Source organism: Oncorhynchus masou, chromosome 8 (assembly GCF_036934945.1).
Source record: "Oncorhynchus masou masou isolate Uvic2021 chromosome 8, UVic_Omas_1.1, whole genome shotgun sequence".
NCBI classification, from domain to species: domain Eukaryota; kingdom Metazoa; phylum Chordata; class Actinopteri; order Salmoniformes; family Salmonidae; genus Oncorhynchus; species Oncorhynchus masou.
This window is the reverse complement of record NC_088219.1, coordinates 343,719-364,268: the sequence shown is the minus strand read 5'-3', so window position 1 is coordinate 364,268 and position 20,550 is coordinate 343,719. Positions and strand designations below refer to the sequence as shown.

General features: G+C 44.9%; 1 protein-coding gene across 1 annotated transcript in view; it reads right to left on the bottom strand.

Moving 5' to 3' along the window:
- Positions 1-1,233: 1,233 nt before the first annotated feature.
- si:dkey-71l1.1 (uncharacterized protein LOC569883 homolog) overlaps positions 1,234-20,550 on the bottom strand; it is a 33,687-nt gene continuing 14,370 nt past the window's right edge. Inside the window, exons 5-11 of the mRNA XM_064971284.1 lie at positions 12,041-12,142; positions 11,599-11,704; positions 11,369-11,491; positions 2,497-2,573; positions 1,887-1,989; positions 1,436-1,548; positions 1,234-1,361 (exon numbers count right to left, since the gene is read on the bottom strand). Coding sequence (XP_064827356.1) covers positions 1,335-1,361; positions 1,436-1,548; positions 1,887-1,989; positions 2,497-2,573; positions 11,369-11,491; positions 11,599-11,704; positions 12,041-12,142 — 651 coding nt within the window. The 3' untranslated portion in view covers positions 1,234-1,334. The remainder of the gene's footprint in view (positions 1,362-1,435; positions 1,549-1,886; positions 1,990-2,496; positions 2,574-11,368; positions 11,492-11,598; positions 11,705-12,040; positions 12,143-20,550) is intronic.

Sequence of the window (20,550 nt, the reverse complement as noted above, 5' to 3'; positions counted from 1 at the left end):
GTCTCAACATCAGTATAATCTCTTGAGGGTCCCACAGTCTCAACATCAGTTTAATCTCTAGAGGGTCCCACAGTCTCAACATCAGTTTAATCTCTAGAGGGCCCCACAGTCTCAACATCAGTTTAATCTCTAGAGGGTCCCAGTCTCAACATCAGTTTAATCTCTAGAGGGTCCCAGTCTCAACATCTGTTTAATCTCTAGAGGGTCCCAGTCTCAACATCAGTTTAATCTCTAGAGGGTCCCACATAGAGTACAAATATATTATGATATTACAATATATAGTATACATAGAGTACGTTATGTGGGAAGGGAGGTGCATTATGGGTGATGGAGTGTGAGATACATTATGGGGGGATGGGAGGTGAGGTGCATTATGGGTGATGAAGGGTCAGGTGCCTTATGGGGGACGGGAGGTGAGGTGCATTGTGGGTGATGGAGGGTGAAGTGCATTATGGGGGGTGGTGGTGAGGTGCATTATGGGGGATGGGAGGTGAGGTGCATTATGGGGGATGGGAGGTGAGGTGCATTATGGGGGATCGGAGGTGAGGTGCATTATGGGGGATCGGAGGTGAGGTGCATTATGGGGGATGTGAGGTGCATTATGGGGAAGGTGAGATGCATTATGGGCGATGGGAGGTGCATTATGGGGGATGTGAGGTACATTATGGGGGATAGGAGGTGAGGTGCATTATGGGGGATGGGTGGTGAGCACAGGAGGTTGGTGGTACCTTGGGGAGGATGGGTTCGTGGTAATGGCTGGAACGGAATCATTGGAATGGTATCAAACACATGGTTTGATTCCAGCTATTACTATGAGCTGTCCATTATGCATTATGAGGTGTGGGGGAGTCATAGAGAATGATAGAGACCTCTAGTGGCCAAAAGGCCATATTAGCATGGACAGCGCCATCGATTGATTCCACCATTTTAATGTAGTCAACTGGGTGGGACTTCCAACGTTATTGGCTGATCCCTCCTGATGAACCTATTGGAGTCATGTTTAACTGGGTCATCAAGATTGATCAGCCAATCGTTTAAGAAGAGAATGTACTACTTCAAAATGCCCATGCTGTGTCAGATGATATAATGTCACAGATACTAAAATTAGTCCTCTATCGCTCTCTATGTGTGGAGCTGACATCTCGTGAGTCTGTCCAGTTCAGGTTTCTCAACAGAAAGTGATGTAACAGTTGCCATGTGGTTGCTAGGGGAGAACTTCTTGCTGCACCATTTTCTTCCTCCAAAAACAGGAACGCCGTTTCCCACAAGGCCACAGAGCTGGGGGAGGGGCATGTGAGGGAGTCCCTTCTGTAGAGGGTTGTGGGTGTTGTAGTCTAGCCCACATTGATTCCCAGCCCCACCTGCACACAGATACGCTACGGTAAGTACACACTACCACCACCGCCATAACCAAAACAACAACACCATCCCCCACCTGCAGTTTGTCACCACGGTGATTAACGAAGGCTCCCATCAGCAGTGTAGCAGGGAGAGGAGACAGACTCTTCTCCAGTACTCCTCCAATTATACACCTACTGTTAACCATGCCTACACACACACACACACACACACACACACACACACACACACACACACACACACACACACACACACACACACACACACACACACACACACACACACACACACACACACACTGCAGTCAACATTTGTCATCAGGAATACATATTTGCCAGTGGAGGCTGCTGAGGGGAGGGGGGCTTATAATACTGTCTGGAACAAAGCGAATGGAATGGCATCAAGTATTTGATACCTTTCCACTCATTCTGCTCATTACAATGAGACCGTCCTCCCCAATTAAGGTACCACCAACCTCCTGTGATATTTACATAATAACCCCACCACCCCTCCACACCCGACTGTACCTCTGAACACCATGTTAGCCTCTGGTAGTTCCATCTGGTACCCGAAGGAGGCCGTCGTCTCCTGGGTCCTGGTACTGGCCTCAAACTCTACCCCCACCTGGATCTATGTACACACACACACATACCAGTTGTTGGACGGTATTGACAACAGCCCCACCTAGTGGTAGTCTGGTAGTAATGGTCTGGTGGAGTGGGGTCTGGTCTGGTGTAGTGGGGTCTGGTCTGGTGTAGTGTAGTCTGGTGTAGTGGGGTATGGTCTGGTCTGGTATAATGGGGTCTGGTGTAGTTGGGTCTGGTGTAGTGGGGTCTGGTCTGGTGTAGTGGGGTCTGGTCTGGTGCAGTGTGGTCTGGTGTAGTGGGGTCTGGTGTAGTGGGGTCTGGTCTGGTGTAGTGGGGTCTGGTCTGGTGCAGTGTGGTCTGGTGTAGTGGGGTCTGGTGTAGTGGGGTCTGGTCTGGTGTAGTTGGGTCTGGTCTGGTGTAATGGCGTCTGGTCTGGTGTAGTGTGGTCTGGTGGAGTGTAGTGTTGTTTGGTCTGGTGTAGTGGGGTGTGGTTTGGTGTGTTGAGTGTTTCTAGTGTGTGTGTGTGTGTATTGTGTTTGTCAATGTGTACCTGTTTGTTAGCTCTATGGTAGTAGCTGGCGTGAGCTCCTCCTTTCCCAGCATTCAGTGTCGCCACCCAGTTAGGACCTGACATAGAATCACAAAGAATCTACTAGATCAGACTGTCTGATGTAGAATAACACAGAATAAACTAAATCAGACTATATGAGATTAGACATTCTGACGTAGAATCCCAGAGAATATATGAGATTAGACATTCTGACGTAGAATCCCAGAGAATATATGAGATTAGACATTCTGACGTAGAATCACAGAGAATATACTGTGTGTATATATAAAATGTGTATATATAATGTGTGTATATATAATGTGTATATATATATAATGTGTATATATAATGTGTATATATATAATGTGTGTATATATAACATGTGTATATATATAATGTGTATATATATAAAATGTGTATATATAATGTGTGTATATATAACATGTGTATATATAATGTGTATATATATAATGTGTGTATATATAACATGTGTATATATATAATGTGTATATATATAAAATGTGTATATATAATGTGTGTATATATAATGTGTATAAATATAATGTGTATATATAATGTGTATAAATATAATGTGTGTATATAATGTGTGTATATAACATGTGTATATATATAACATGTGTATATATATAATGTGTATATATATATAATGTGTGTATATATAATGTGTGTATATATAACATGTGTATATATATAATGTGTGTATATATAACATGTGTATATATATAATGTGTGTATATAATGTGTATATATATAATGTGTGTATATATAATGTGTGTATATATAATGTGTGTATATATAATGTGTATATATATATAATGTGTGCATATATAATGTGTATATATATAACATGTGTATATATATAATGTGTATATATAACATGTGTATATATAATGTGTGTATATATATAATGTGTGTATATATAATGTGTGTATATATAATGTGTGTATATATAACATGTGAATATATATAATGTGTATATATATAATGTGTATATATATAATAATGTGTATATATATATAATGTGTATATATATAACATGTATATATATAATGTGTATATATAACATGTATATATAATGTGTGTATATATAACATGTGTATATATATAATGTGTATATATATATATATGTGTATATATATAACATGTGTGTGTATATATAACATGTGTATATATATGTGTGTATATATAACATGTATATATATAATGTGTGTATATATATAATGTGTGTATATATATAATGTGTGTGATATATGTATATATATAATGTGTATATATAATGTGTGTATATAATGTGTATATATATAATGTGTGTATATATAATGTGTGTATATATAACATGTGTATATATATAATGTGTATATATATAATGTGTGTATATATAATGTATGTATATATATAATGTGTGTATATAATGTGTGTATATATAATGTGTATATATAATGTGTGTATATATAATGTGTGTATATATAATGTGTGTATATACAGTACCAGTCAAAAGTTCGGACACACCTACTTTATTTTTTACTATTTCCTACATTGTAGGATAATAGTGAAGACATCAAAACTACGATATAACATACTGAATCATGTTGCAACCAAAAAAGTGTTAAACAAATCAAAATATATTTTATATTTCAGATTCTTCAAAATAGCCACCATTTGCCTTGACGACAGCCTTGCACACTCTTGGCATTCTCTCACCAGCTTCAACTGGAAATCTTTTCCAACAGTTTGAAGGAGTTCCCACATATGCTGAGCACTAATTGGCTGCTTTTCCTTCACTCTGCGGTCCAACTCATCCCAAACCATCTCAATTGGGTTGAGGATGGGTGATTGTGGAGGCCAGGTCATCTGATGCAGCACTCCATCACTCTCCTTCTTGGTCAAATAGTCCTTACACAGCCTGGAGGTGTGTTGGGACACTGTCCTGTTGAAAAACAAATGATAGTCCCACTAAGCGCAAACCAGATGGGACGGCGTATCGCTGCAGAATGCTGTGGTATCCATGCTGGTTAAGTGTGCCTTGAATTCTAAATAAATCACTAACAGTGTCACCAGCAAAGCACCCCCACACCATCAAACCTCCTCTTCCATGCTTCATGGTGGGAACCACACATGCGGAGATCATATGTTCACCTACTCTGCGTCTCACAAAGACATAGTGGTTGGAACCAAACATTTCAAACTTGGACTCATCAGACCAAAGGACAGATTTCCACCAGTCTAATATTTATTATTTTATTAGGATCCCCATTAGCTAACACCGTAACGCTAGCTGATCTTCCTGGGTCCAACACCAATTAACAAGACATTACAAACAACCACAATCAAGCCTTCACAAACATTCAACAAGTAGACAATACTGATCATGAAAATACCTGACAGGAAACATTTAACATTCAGTTGATACTTTCTATTTCCTGTTCAGTCATATGGTCTATCCCATTAGATGTTATTTCTATTTCCTGTCCAGTCATATGGTCTTACACATTAGATGTTCTTTCTATTTCCTGTCCAGTCATATGGTCTATCACATTAGATTTTCTGTCTATTTCCTGTCCAGTCATATAGTCTATCACATTAGATGATTTGTCTATTTCCTGTCCAGTCGTATGGTCTATCACATTAGATGTTCTGTCTATTTCCTGTCCAGTCATATGGGCTATGACATTAGATGTTCTGTCTATTTCCTGTCCAGTCATATGGGCTATCACATTAGATGTTCTGTCTATTTCCTGTCCAGTCATATGGTCTGTCACATTAGATGTTCTGTCTATTTCCTGTCCAGTCATATGGTCTGTCACATTAGATGTTCTTGTAGTTTTTTCTTGAAGGTGGATTTACTTTTTGCCTGAGAGATATGGATTGGTAAAGAGATCCATTCAGCTGAGAGATATGGATTGGTAAAGAGATCCATTCAGCTGAGAGATATGGATTGGTAAAGAGATCCATTCAGCTGAGAGATATGGATTGGTAAAGAGATCCATTCAGCTGAGAGATATGGATTGGTAAAGAGATCCATTCAGCTGATATATATGGATTGAAAAAGAGATCCATTCAGTTGAGAGATATGGATTGGTAAAGAGATCCATTCAGCTGAGAGATATGGATTGGTAAAGAGATCCATTCAGCTGAGAGATATGGATTGGTAAAGAGATCCATTCAGATATGGCTCTGTATAAAACTGTAGATTCAAGGTGATTTGTCCTTGGCTTGGGTTGTCTTCAGCTGCCATGAATTTGCCTGTCTGGTTTGGTGGTTATGCGGTGTTGCTAGTATGTACTAACTGGCCTGAAAAAATACTGTGTGTTTTTCATTTTAAATATAACATTCCTAAAGAAAATCAGAAGACTGGATAGACATTTGTTTTTAACGTGAAGCCATGAGAGATTCTGATGCATTTGGATAATATTCATACAGAACAATGAAGAGCTAATCTGGTAGCCCTGTTTTGAGGCATTTGGAGCTTTTTTATATATCTTTCATTGCTGCAGATGACCATATAACCAGACAGTACTCTAAGTGTGGTAGGATCAGGGATTGACCAGATAACTGGACAGTACTCTAAGTGTGATAGGACCAGGGATTGACCATATAACTGGACAGTTTTTCTGCAAAGGGACCAGGACGACTGATCCGTGTAAAGGAAAGAATGAATGGGGTCATGTATTGTGAGATTTTGAGTGAAAACCTCCTTCCATCAGCAAGGGCATTGAAGATGAAACGTGGCTGGGTCTTTCAGCATGACAATGATCTTGTAACATCAATGATCTTGTAACATCAATTTGTTCATATCAACCGACTCAGACACTATTCTTAATTCACTGCTCAGTACATCTGTTAGTTCATTAACATTCTGATGCTGCGCTCTACATTGTTGCTTTGTTCATTACTGAAGTCAAATCATTAGTAAAGATCAAGTGGAGTAGTGGTCCTAGGCAACTTCCTTGAGGAACACCACAGTGTATATCTTTACTGTTTGAAAAGCTACCATTAAAGAACATGTCTTGCCTTCACCTGGATTGATAGCTTTCCATCCAGGATAGAGTTCTCCCACTTAAAAAGATGAGAGTGGCCTGTAATTCTCATCATAGGTACACTTCAACTATGACAGACAAAATGAGAAAAAAAATCCAGAAAATCACATTGTAGGATTTTGAATTAATTTATTTGCAAATTATGGTGGAAAATAAGTATTTGTTTTTTAATGTCACCTCGTTCTCTTGCAGCCTTCATATCTGATAATGTCACCTCGTTCTCTTGCAGCCTTCATATCTGATAATGTCACCTCGTTCTCTTGCAGCCTTCATATCTGATAATGTCACCTCGTTCTCTTGCAGCCTTCATATCTGATAATGTCACCTCGTTCTCTTGCAGCCTTCATATCTGATAATGTCACCTCGCAGCCTTCATATCTGATAATGTCAGCCTTCATATCTGATAATGTCACCTCGTTCTCTTGCAGCCTTCATATCTGATAATGTCACCTCGTTCCTTCATATCTGATAATGTCAGCTTCATATATCTGATAATGTCACCTCGTTCTCTTGCAGCCTTCATATCTGATAATGTCACCTCGTTCATATCTGATAATGTCACCTCGCTCTTCAGCTTATCTGATAATGTCACCCGTTCTCTTGCAGCCTTCATATCTGATAATGTCACCTCGTTCTCTTGCAGCCTTCATATCTGATAATGTCACCTCGTTCTCTTGCAGCCTTCATATCTGATAATGTCACCTCGTTGTCTTGCAGCCTTCATATCTGATAATGTCACCTCGTTCTCTTGCAGCCTTCATATCTGATAATGTCACCTCGTTCTCTTGCAGCCTTCATATCTGATAATGTCACCTCGTTCTCTTGCAGCCTTCATATCTGATAATGTCACCTCGTTCTCTTGCAGCCTTCATATCTGATAATGTCACCTCGTTCTCTTGCAGCCTTCATATCTGATAATGTCACCTCGTTCTCTTGCAGCCTTCATATCTGATAATGTCACCTCGTTCTCTTGCAGCCTTTATAGCTGGTATTAGTTCCTTTCTTCTTTGACGGACTGAATCTGATAAATCCTCATTGATGAAGATGAAAGACCCTTCAAGGCATCTGGCTTTTTCAAGGACTGCAAGATGATCCTTGAACCTGTGGAATTTCACTACAATTGGCCTGGGTCTGGTTCCATTCTCACCCCTAGTGACCCCCTAGTGACTGGTTTCCCAGACCGGTGTCTGGTTCCATTCTCACCCCTAGTGACCCCTGGTTTCCCAGACCGGTGTCTGGTTCCATTCTCACCCTTAGTGACCCCTGGTTTCCCAGACCGGTGAGCACATTCCAGCTCTACCTGTTGATCCAGTTGTAGCTCATCAGAAAACAGCTTGTGAACTTTGTCCTCTGATTCAGCCCACGTCTCACTTTGGCTCTCCTGGATACCATCTATTACAAGATTATTTCTCCTCGATTGTCCATCCAGGTAATCAGCCTCCAAGACATGTTCTGGAGGACCTCCCTGACTGTGGGGATTTCATTCTGCCTTCCCAGACATGTTCTGGAGGCCCTCCCTGACTGTGGAGATTTCATTCCGTATAGAGGAACAGTTTCTGGGAAGTGTATCCTGTGTGGTCTTCAATACATCCACATCCTTCTGTGTGAACAGAAGGCTTGTTTAAAAGTCTTGTACATCTTTAGTCAGGTCATCCAGCCGTTTGTTGGACTCCATGATCGTTTTGTATGAAGCTTTTCAAGTTATTTTCCTGCTGAAGTATCATTTCCTTATAGAAAACGTTCTGCTTCTCCAAGACGTACCTGCAGAGATGTGATGCCTGGCAGAGATGTGATGCCCGGCAGAGATGTGATGCCCGGCAGAGATGTGATGCCCGGCAGAGATGTGATGCCCGGCAGAGATGTGATGCCCAGCAGAGATGTGATGCCCAGCAGAGATGTGATGCCCGACAGAGATGTGATGCCCAGCAGAGATGTGATGCCCAGCAGAGATGTGATGCCCAGCAGAGATGTGATGCCCTGCAGAGATGTGATGCCCAGCAGAGATGTGATGCCCAGCAGAGATGTGATGCCCGACAGAGATGTGATGCCCTGCAGAGATGTGATGCCCAGCAGAGATGTGATGCCCGACAGAGATGTGATGCCCTGCAGAGATGTGATGCCCAGCAGAGATGTGATGCCCAGCAGAGATGTGATGCCCGACAGAGATGTGATGCCCGACAGAGATGTGATGCCCAGCAGAGATGTGATGCCCAGCAGAGATGTGATGCCCAGCAGAGATGTGATGCCCGACAGAGATGTGATGCCCAGCAGAGATGTGATGCCCAGCAGAGATGTGATGCCCAGCAGAGATGTGATGCCCAGCAGAGATGTGATGCCCAGCAGAGATGTGATGCCCAGCAGAGATGTGATGCCCAGCAAAGATGTGATGCCCAGCAGAGATGTGATGCCCAGCAGAGATGTGATGCCCGACAGAGATGTGATGCCCGACAGAGATGTGATGCCCAGCAGAGATGTGATGCCCAGCAGAGATGTGATGCCCAGCAGAGATGTGATGCCCAGCAGAGATGTGATGCCCAGCAGAGATGTGATGCCCAGCAGAGATGTGATGCTCATTTTTTTCCGGAGGCATGACTGTAATAACCGTAGGACGAGCCCCCTATTCACTCTATGAAATGAGAGATGCCGGCAGTAGAAAACTGGCTAGTCCTAAAACCAAGACAACTAGAAGTGCGGCCCTAGCCACAAGGGCTAACCGCTTAGCGTGCTTGGTATCCAGCAATAGTAGTCAAAGCTGTCTAGCTTCATAGCTAGCAGCTAGGCTAGCTGCTTTGCCAATCTATTACCACCTTGTTTGAGCATGGATCCCTGGACATATATTAGCGTTCCAGCATTAACGCTAACTGCGTCCCAGGAACCAGATATGAAAAGGAAAACTATTGTAAACTTTTATTAGCTAACTAGGTAGTTTGTTAAAGTAAAACAAACCAAGTCTCTAGTCTTGTACTGTGTGTGTTGATGACATGCTGACTCTGACTCAGTGTACTTCTAATGTCCATTGCTCATGTTTCTTGGCCCAAGCAAGTCTCTTCTTCTTATTGGTGTCTTTTAGTAGTGTTTTCTTTGCAGCATTTCACAATGAAGGCCTGATTCACACAGTCTCTTCTTCTTATTGGTGTCTTTTAGTAGTGTTTTCTTTGCAGCAATTCACAATGAAGGCCTGATTCTCCTCTGAACAGTTGATGTGTCTGTTACTGGAACTGTTACTGTCTGTTACTCTGAAGCATTTGTTTGGGCTGCAGTCTGAGGCAGGTAACTCTAATGAACTTATCCTCTGCAGCAGAGGTAACTCTGGGTCTTCCTTTCCTGTAACTCTGGGTCTTCCTTTCCTGTAACTCTGGGTCTTCCATTCCTGTAACTCTGGGTCTTCCATTCCTGTAACTCTGGGTCTTCCATTCCTGTAACTCTGGGTCTTCCATTCCTGTAACTCTGGGTCTTCCATTCCTGTAACTCTGGGTCTTCCATTCCTGTAACTCTGGGTCTTCCATTCCTGTAACTCTGGGTCTTCCATTCCTGTAACTCTGGGTCTTCCATTCCTGTAACTCTGGGTCTTCCATTCCTGTAACTCTGGGTCTTCCATTCCTGTAACTCTGGTCTTCCATTCCTGTAACTCTGGGTCTTCCATTCCTGTAACTCTGGGTCTTCCATTCCTGTAACTCTGGGTCTTCCATTCCTGTAACTCTGGGTCTTCCATTCCTGTAACTCTGGGTCTTCCATTCCTGTAACTCTGGGTCTTCCATTCCTGTAACTCTGGGTCTTCCATTCCTGTAACTCTGGGTCTTCCATTCCTGTAACTCTGGGTCTTCCATTTGAAGTTTGAGGTGTTCGGATCACAAAGAACATTCGTGAGATGCAGAGAAAATGAAAAGATGCTGGAGGAGTGCTTAACGCCGTCTGTCAAGCATGGTGGAGGCAATGTGATGGTCTGGGGCTGCTTTGGTGGTGGTAAAGTGGGAGATTTGTACGGGGTAAAAGGAAGGCTACCACTCCATTTTGCAACGCCATGCCATATCCTGTGGACGGCGCGTAATTGGAGCCAATTTCCTCCTACAACAAGACAATGACCCAAAGCACAGCTCCAAACTATGCAAGAACTATTTAGGGAATAAGCAGTCAGCTGGTATTCTGTCTATAATGGAGTGACCAGCACAGTCACCGGATCTCAACCCTATTGAGCTGTTGTGGGAGCAGCTTGACCGTATGGTACGTACGAAATGCCCATCAAGCCATTCCAACTTGTGGGAGGTGCTTCAGGAAGCATGGGGTGAAATCTCTTCAGATTACCTCATCAAACTGACAACCAGAATGCCAAAGGTCTGCAAGGCTGTAATTGCTGCAAATGGAGGATTCCTTGACGAAAGCAAAGTTTGAAGGACAATTATTTCAATTAAAAATCATTATTTATAGCCTTGCGTCTTGACTATTTCCTATTAATTTTGCAACTATTTTCATGTATGTTTTCATGGAAAACAAGGACATTTGTAAGTAACCCCAACCTTTTAACGGCAGTGTATAATAAAGCACGAGGGAGTGTGGTATATGGCCAATATACCAGAGCTAAGGACTGTTCTTATGCACGACGCAACGCGGGGTGCCTGGATACAGCCCTGAGCTGTGGTTTATTGGCAATATACAACAAATCGCCGAGGTGCCTTATTGCTATTATAAACTGGTAACCAACGTCATAAATGTTTTTGTCATACCCGTGGTATGCGGTCTGATACACCACGGCTGTCAGCCAATCAGCATTCAGGGCTCGAACCACCCAGTTTATAACGTATATATATATATAATACCTGAGTACTGTCCAGCCAGGGTGAGAATGCCTCCCTCTTCATGTCTTCCTCTGTGGTAGACCAGCTCTCCTCCCAACACCAGCCCTGAACACACACTCTGGAGGAAGTGGGCAACCAGGATCACTACACACACACACACACACACACATTATCATATATATTATGAGACACACATTATCATATATATTATAATGAGACACACACATTATCATAGAAATACACTCAGCTACCTGACTCCCGTAGGACATCAGGGTTCGCCATGGTAACAGCAGCTGTGAAGTCACTTCCTCTGTACTCCGTCTCAAACTGCCACGTCATGAACTGAGCCTGCTGGGTCTATACACACACACACACACACACACACACACACACACACACACACACACACACACACACACACACACACACACACACACACTTTGTAAAGTATTCCTGGGACTTTGTTAGTTTGTTTTACATGTCACTGAGACGTCTTAGAGACTGGAGGACCTGGGTCTGACTGGCTGTGTAACCACGGGCAACTGTTCTTGGAGTTCTAGGAGTACGCATTGAAACAAGCCAGTCTAGCACTGGGGTTTATTCATTTTTTCAATTTATTTGATTTTATTTAACATTTAACTAAGCAAATTTGTATTTACAATGACGGCCGACTGGTAGATCTGAACCACCCACCTGAAACACAGCCTTGGCCCTGATTCGTTCGCTAAGATGCAGCAGCGAATGAGCATTCAGACTGCCGGAGGAGTCCATCTCACCGATCAGCACGGGGGAGTCCTGAAAATGGAAAGTTTGTGGTAATACTAACATTTCTTTCTTTGTTTTTCTAAGCTGTTTTGTACTGTAGGGATGTTGCTTTGCTGTGTCTAGTCTGTGTGTAATCCATCAGGTACCACGGTGGATCAAGTGGAATCACTTTAACGTGTTATCTTCAGGAGTGTACTCATCTGTTTCCCCAATAAATAAACCAATCAATCCCCACATCTTAATGAAGTATACTACAGCAAAATAGAATAGCCTGCACATTGAATATGCTACTAATGACATTTATTGACAACACCATGTTAGCCTCTGAACCCCATGTTAGCCTCTAGTACTTCCCTCTGAACACCATGTTAGCCTCTGAACACCATGTTAGCCTCTGAACTCCATGTTAGCCTCTGAACTCCATGTTAGCCTCTGAACTCCATGTTAGCCTCTGAACTCCATGTTAGCCTCTGGTACTTCCCTCTGAACACCATGTTAGCCTCTGAACACCATGTTAGCCTCTGAACTCCATGTTGGTACTTCCCTCTGAACTCCATGTTAGCCTCTGGTACTTCCCTCTGAACTCCATGTTAGCCTCTGAACACCATGTTAGCCTCTGAACTCCATGTTAGCCTCACCATGTTAGCCTCTGAACTCCATGTTAGCCTCTGAACTCCATGTTAGCCTCTGAACTCCATGTTAGCCTCTGGTACTTCCCTCTGAACTCCATGTTAGCCTCTGGTACTTCCCTCTGAACTCCATGTTAGCCTCTGGTACTTCCCTCTGAACTCCATGTTAGCCTCTGAACTCCATGTTAGCCTCTGAACTCCATGTTAGCCGCTGGTACTTCCCTCTGAACAACATGCTAGCATCTGAACACCATGTTATCCTTTGGTAGTTACCTCTGAACACCATGTTAGCCTCTGGTACTTCCCTCTGAACAACATGCTAGCATCCGAACACCATGTTAGCCTCTGAACTCCATGTTAGCCTCTGGTACTTCCCTCTGAACAACATGCTAGCATCTGAACACCATGTTAGCCTCTGGTAGTTACCTCTGAACACAATGTTAGCCTCTGGTACTTACCTCTGAACACCATGTTAGCCTCTGAACACCATGTTAGCCTCTGAACACCATGTTAGCCTCTGAACTCCATGTTAGCCTCTGAACACCATGTTAGCCTCTGGTACTTCCCTCTGAACTCCATGTTAGCCTCTGAACACCATATTAGCCTCTGAACTCCATGTTAGCCTCTGAACTCCATGTTAGCCTCTGGTACTTCCCTCTGAACTCCATGTTAGCCTCTGAACTCCATGTTAGCCTCTGAACTCCATGTTAGCCTCTGGTACTTCCCTCTGAACAACATGCTAGCATCTGAACACCATGTTATCCTTTGGTAGTTACCTCTGAACACCATGTTAGCCTCTGGTACTTCCCTCTGAACAACATGCTAGCATCCGAACACCATGTTAGCCTCTGAACACCATGTTATCCTTTGGAAGTTACCTCTGAACACCATGCTAGCATCTGAACACCATGTTATCCTTTGGTAGTTACCTCTGAACACCATGTTAGCCTCTGGTACTTCCCTCTGAACAACATGCTAGCATCCGAACACCATGTTAGCCTCTGAACACCATGTTAGCCTCTGGTACTTCCCTCTGAACTCCATGTTAGCCTCTGAACTCCATGTTAGCCTCTGGTAACCTCTGAACACCATGATAGCCTGTTAGCCTCTGGTACTTCCCATCTGAACAACATGTTAGCCTCTGGTAGCATCCATGAACACCATGTTAGCCTCTGAACTCCATGTTAGCCGTTGAACAACATCTCTGAACACCATGTTAGCCTGTTAGCCTCTGGTACCTCTGAACACCATTCTAGCATCTGAACACCATGTTATCCTTTGGTAGTTACCTCTGAACACCATGTTAGCCTCTGGTATGAACAACATGCTAGCATCCGAACACCATGTTAGCCTCTGAACACCATGTTAGCCTCTGAACACATGCTAGCATGAACACCATGTTAGCCTCTGGTAGTTACCTCTGAACACAATGATAGCCTCTGGTACTTAGCCTCTGAACAACATGTTAGCCTCTGAACACCATGTTAGCCTCTGAACACCATGTTAGCCTCTGGTAGTTACCTCTGAACTCCATGTTAGCCTCTGAACACCATGTTAGCCTCTGAACTCCATGTTAGCCTTTGAACAACATGTTAGCCTCTGAACACCATGTTAGCCTCTGAACTCCATGTTAGCCTCTGGTACTTCCGTCTGAACTCCATGTTAGCCTCTGAACTCCATGTTAGCCTCTGAACACCATGTTAGCCTCTGAACACCATGTTAGCCTCTGAACTCCATGTTAGCCTCTGGTACTTCCATCTGAACAACATGCTAGCATCTGAACACCATGTTATCCTCTGGTAGTTACCTCTGAACACCATGTTAGCCTCTGGTAGTTACCTCTGAACACCATGTAAGCCTCTGAACACTATGTTAGCCTCTGGTAGTTACCCCTGAACACCATGTTAGCCTCTGGTAGTTACCTCTGAACTCCATGTTAGCCTCTGGTAATTCCCTCTGAACACCATGTTAGCCTCTGGTAATTCCCTCTGAACACCATGTTAGCCTCTGGTAATTCCCTTTGAACACCATGTTAGCCTCTGGCAGTTATGTCTGAACACCATGTTAGCCTCTGAACACCATGTTAGCCTCTGAACACCATGTTAGCCTCCGGTATATAAGTGTAATGTTTGTAAATATATTGCTCAGGGTAGGTAGGTGTGAATATGCCCTCAGATTAAAGCTGACAGTCTGCACTTTAACTTCATAGTCATTGTATCATTGTACGGTAAGATGGCGCCGGAGAATAAGGCAGACGTTTACGTGCATACGTTGTGTGCAAAAGGCATGAGGAGGTAGGCGAATAATTACAATTTTGCAGATTAACACTGGAGTGATAAATGATCAGATGGTCATGCTCTTCCTCCCGGGGAAGGACTGCCCGTTCCATGATCTCGCCATCACGGTTGACAACTCCATTGTGTCCTCCTCCCAGAGCGCTAAGAACCTTGGAGTGATCCTGGACAACACCCTGTCGTTCTCAACCAACATCATGGCGGTGGCCCGTTCCTGTAGGTTCATGCTCTACAACATCCGCAGAGTACGACCCTGCCTCACACAGGAAGCGGCGCAGGTCCTAATCCAGGCACTTGTCATCTCCCGTCTGGATTACTGCAACTCGCTGTTGGCTGGGCTCCCTGCCTGTGCCATTAAACCCCTACAACTCATCCAGAACGCCGCAGCCCGTCTGGTGTTCAACCTTCCCAAGTTCTCTCACGTCACCCCGCTCCTCCGCTCTCTCCACTGGCTTCCAGTTGAAGCTCGCATCCGCTACAAAACCATGGTGCTTGCCTACGGAGCTGTGAGGGGAACGGCAACGCAGTAGGCTCTGATCAGGCCCTACACCCAAGCAAGGGCACTGCGTTCATCCACCTCTGGCCTGCTCGCCTCCCTACCATTGAGGAAGTACAGGTCCCGCTCAGCCCAGTCAAAACTGTTCGCTGCTCTGGCCCCCAATGGTGGAACAAACTCCCTCACGACGCCAGGACAGCGGAGTCAATCACCACCTTCCGGAGACACCTGAAACCCCACCTCTTCAAGGAATACCTAGGATAGGATAAGTAATCCTTCTCACCACCCCCCTTAATGATTTAGATGCACTATTGTAAAGTGGCTGTTCCACTGGATGTCAGAAGGTGAATTCACCAATTTGTAAGTCGCTCTGGATAAGAGCGTCTGCTAAATGACTTAAATGTAATGTAAATGTAATGTACAGGTAGAGATATTGATGTGCAAAAGAGCAGAAAAGTAAACAAATAAAAACAGTATGGAGATGAGGTAGGTATAATTGGGTGGGCTATTTACCGATAAGACTATGTACAGCTGCAGCGATCGGTTAGCTGCTCAGATAGCAGATGTTTGAAGTTGGTGAGGGAGATAAAAGTCTCCAACTTCAGCGATTTCGGCAATTCGTTCCAGTCACAGGCAGCAGAAAACTGGAACGAAGGGCGGCCAAATGAGGTGTTGGCTTTAGGGATGATCAGTGAGATACACCTGCTGGAGTGCGTGCTATGGGTGGGTGTTGCTATCGTGACCAGGGAACTGAGATAAGGCGGAGCTTTACCTAGCATGGACTTGTAGATGACCTGGACTCAGTGGGTCTGGCGACGAATATGGAGCGAGGGCCAGCCGACTAGAGCATACAAGTCGCAGTGGTGGGTGGTATAGGTGCTTTAGTGACAAAACGGATGGCACTGTGATAAACTGCATCCAGTTTGCTGAGTAGAGTGTTGGAAGCTATTTTGTAGATGACGTCGCCGAAGTCGAGGATCGGTAGGATAGTCAGTTTTACTAGGGTAAGTTTGGCGGCGTGAGTGAAGGAGGCTTTGTTGCGGAATAGAAAGCCGATTCTGGATTTGATTTTCGATTGGAGATGTTTGATATGAGTCTGGAAGGAGAGTTTAAGTCAAGCCAGACACCTAGGTACTTATAGATGTCCACATATTCAAGGTCGGAACCATCCAGTGTGGTGATGCTATTCGGGCATGCGGGTGCAGGCAGCGATCGCGGGTGCAGGCAGCGATCGGTTGAAAAGCATACATTTGGTTTTACTAGCGTTTAAGAGCAGTTGGAGGCCACGGAAGGAGTGTTGTATGGCATTGAAGCTTGTTTGGAGGTTAGATAGCACAGTGTCCAAGGACGGGCCGGAAGTATATAGAATGGTGTCGTCTGCGTAGAGGTGGATCAGGGAATCGCCTGCAGCAAGAGCAACATCATTGATATATACAGAGAAAAGAGTCGGCCCGAGAATTGAACCCTGTGGCACCCCCATAGAGACTGCCAGAGGACCGGACAGCATGCCCTCCGATTTGACACACTGCAGTTGGTGAACCAGGCAAGGCAGTCATCAGAGAAACCAAGGCTACTGAGTCTGCCGATAAGAATGTGGTGATTGACAGAGTCGAAAGCCTTGGCAAGGTCGATGAAGACAATCTGCACTGAGCTAAAGGCTAGGCTTGATTACCAACAACGATGAGACGGCCTACAGGGAGGAGGTGAAGGCCCTCGGAGTGTGGTGTTAGGAAAATAACCTCACACTCTGTCAACAAAACAAAGGAGATAATCGTGGACTTCAGGAAACAGCAGAGGGAGCATCCCCCTATCCACATCGATGGAACAGTAGTGGATAAGGTGGAAAGTTTTAAGTTTCTCTGCGTACACATCACGGACAAACTGAAATGGTCCGCCCACACAGACAGCGTGGGGAAGAAGGCGCAGCAGCGCCTCTTCAACCTCCAGAAGAAATGTCACCAAAAACACTCACAAACTTTTACAGATGTGCAATCGAGAGCATCCTGGCGGGCTGTATCACCGCCTGGTACGGCAACTGCTCTACCCACAACCGTAAGGCTCTCCAGAGGGTAGTGAGGTCTGCACAACGCATCAACGGGGGCAAACTACCTGCCCTCCAGGACACCTACAGCACCCGATGTCACAGGAAGGCCATAAAGTTAATCAAGGACAACAACCACCCGAGCCACTGCCTGTTCACCCCGCTATCATCCAGAAGGCGAGGTCAGTACAGGTGCATCAATGCGGGGACCGAGAGACTGAAAAACAGCTTCTATCTCAAGGCCATCAGACTGTACAACAGCCATCACTAACAATGAGTGGCTGCTGCCAACATACTGACTCATCGTTAGGTTAGATTACTTGTTAGGTTAGATTACTTGTTAGATATTACTGCATGGTCGGAACTAGAAGCACAAGCATTTCGCTAGACTCGCATTAACATCTGCTAACCATGTGTTTGTGACAAATAAAATTTGATCTGAAATAACACTGAAACATGCATGAGAGCACCAGCTGTTCCGGAAGACTGTGTGATCACGCTCTCTGCAGCCGTTGTGAGTAAGACCTTCAACCATTCGTCGTCCTAACGTATCTGCCCAGCAGCTAGCTAAGCAGCTAAGCAGCTAGCTAACATCCACTGTCCACTAGCACTGTAGAAACTATTACACTCAACTGAACGACTCGATTAGCGTAGTGTCAGCTAGCTACATAGTTGTCTTCGTATCCAAGATAATTGTGCAGTTTAGAGTGTGTAGACTTAGAGTGATTATCTTAATTTACGAGGTTAGCTAGCCAGCTATTTGTCGTCCTTAACGTAGGAAATGCTGCTAGCTAGCTAGCCAACAACTAGCCAACCTCTACCGAATGAACTCCAACTACCCGGTCAACATTCCGCGTCGTTCCACAGGTAGTATCACATTTTCATTTCACTTCATTACAGTACAACGGTTTGATTTGTTTGATCGTAGCTAGCCAGCTACATAGCCGTCTTTGTTTCTAAGACAATTGTGTAGTCTAGAGCGATTTTCTAGGTTAGCTGGCCAGCTATTGTCGTTCTTCTAACGTAGCTAGCCAGCTAGCCCCCGAATAGCAGCACTGTTGTAACTATTACAGTACAACGGTTTGTTTTGTTTGATCGTAGCTAGCTAGCTACATAGCCGTCTTTGTATCTAAGACAATTGTGTAGCCTAGAGCGATTTTCTAGGTTAGCCAGCCAGCTATTGTCGTTCTTTTAAGTAACGGAACGCATTCAACCTTGCTAGCTAGCCAGCTAGCCCCGAATAGCAGCACTGTAGAAACTATTACACTCGACGGAACGACTTGATTAGTGTAGTGTCAACATCGCAGCCACTACCAGCTAGCCTACTCCAGCAGTACTGTTTCATTTCAATCATTTTAGTCAATAAGATTCTTGCTACGTAAGCTTAACTTTCTGAACATTCGAGACGTGTAGTCCACTTGTCATTCCAATCTCCTTTGCATTAGCGTAGCCTCTTCTGTACCCTGTTAACTATGTGTCTATCTATCCCTGTTCTCTCCTCTCTGCACAGACCATACAAACGCTCCACACCGCGTGGCCGCGGCCACCTAATCTGGTGGTCCCAGCGCGCACGACCCACGTGGAGTTCCTGGTCTCCGGTAGCCTCTGGAACTCCCGATCTGCGGCCAACAAGGCAGAGTTCATCTCAGCCTATGCCTCCCTCCAGTCCCTCGACTTCCTGGCACTGACGGAAACATGGATCACCACAGATAACACTGCTACTCCTACTGCTCTCTCTTCGTCCGCCCACGTGTTCTCGCACACCCCGAGAGCTTCTGGTCAGCGGGGTGGTGGCACCGGGATCCTCATCTCTCCCAAGTGGTCATTCTCTCTCTCTCCCCTTACCCATCTATCTATCGCCTCCTTTGAATTCCATGCTGTCACAGTTACCAGCCCTTTCAAGCTTAACATTCTTATCATTTATCGCCCTCCAGGTTCCCTCGGAGAGTTCATCAATGAGCTTGATGCCTTGATAAGCTCCTTTCCTGAGGACGGCTCACCTCTCACAGTCCTGGGCGACTTTAACCTCCCCACATCTACCTTTGACTCATTCCTCTCTGCCTCCTTCTTTCCACTCCTCTCCTCTTTTGACCTCACCCTCTCACCTTCCCCCCCTACTCACAAGGCAGGCAATACGCTCGACCTCATCTTTACTAGATGCTGTTCTTCCACTAACCTCACTGCAACTCCCCTCCAAGTCTCCGACCACTACCTTGTATCCTTTTCCCTCTCGCTCTCATCCAACACTTCCCACACTGCCCCTACTCGGATGGTATCGCGCCGTCCCAACCTTCGCTCTCTCTCCCCCGCTACTCTTTCCTCTTCCATCCTTTCATCTCTTCCCTCTGCTCATACCTTCTCCAACCTTTCTCCTGACTCTGCCTCCTCAACCCTCCTCTCTTCCCTTTCTGCATCCTTTGACTCTCTATGTCCCCTATCCTCCAGGCCGGCTCGGTCCTCCCCTCCCGCTCCGTGGCTCGATGACTCATTGCGAGCTCACAGAACAGAGCTCCGGGCAGCCGAGCGGAAATGGAGGAAAACTCGCCTCCCTGCGGACCTGGCATCCTTTCACTCCCTCCTCTCTACATTTTCCTCCTCTGTCTCTGCTGCTAAAGCCACTTTCTATCACTCTAAATTCCAAGCATCTGCCTCTAACCCTAGGAAGCTCTTTGCCACCTTCTCCTCCCTTCTGAATCCTCCTCCCCCTCCCCCCTCCTCCCTCTCTGCAGATGACTTCGTCAACCATTTTGAAAAGAAGGTCGACGACATCCGATCCTCGTTTGCTAAGTCAAACGACACCGCTGGTTCTGCTCACACTGCCCTACCCTGTGCTCTGACCTCTTTCTCCCCTCTCTCTCCAGATGAAACCTCGCTTCTTGTGACGGCCGGCCGCCCAACAACCTGCCCGCTCGATCCTATCCCCTCCTCTCTCCTCCAGACCATTTCCGGGGACCTTCTCCCTTACCTCACCTCGCTCA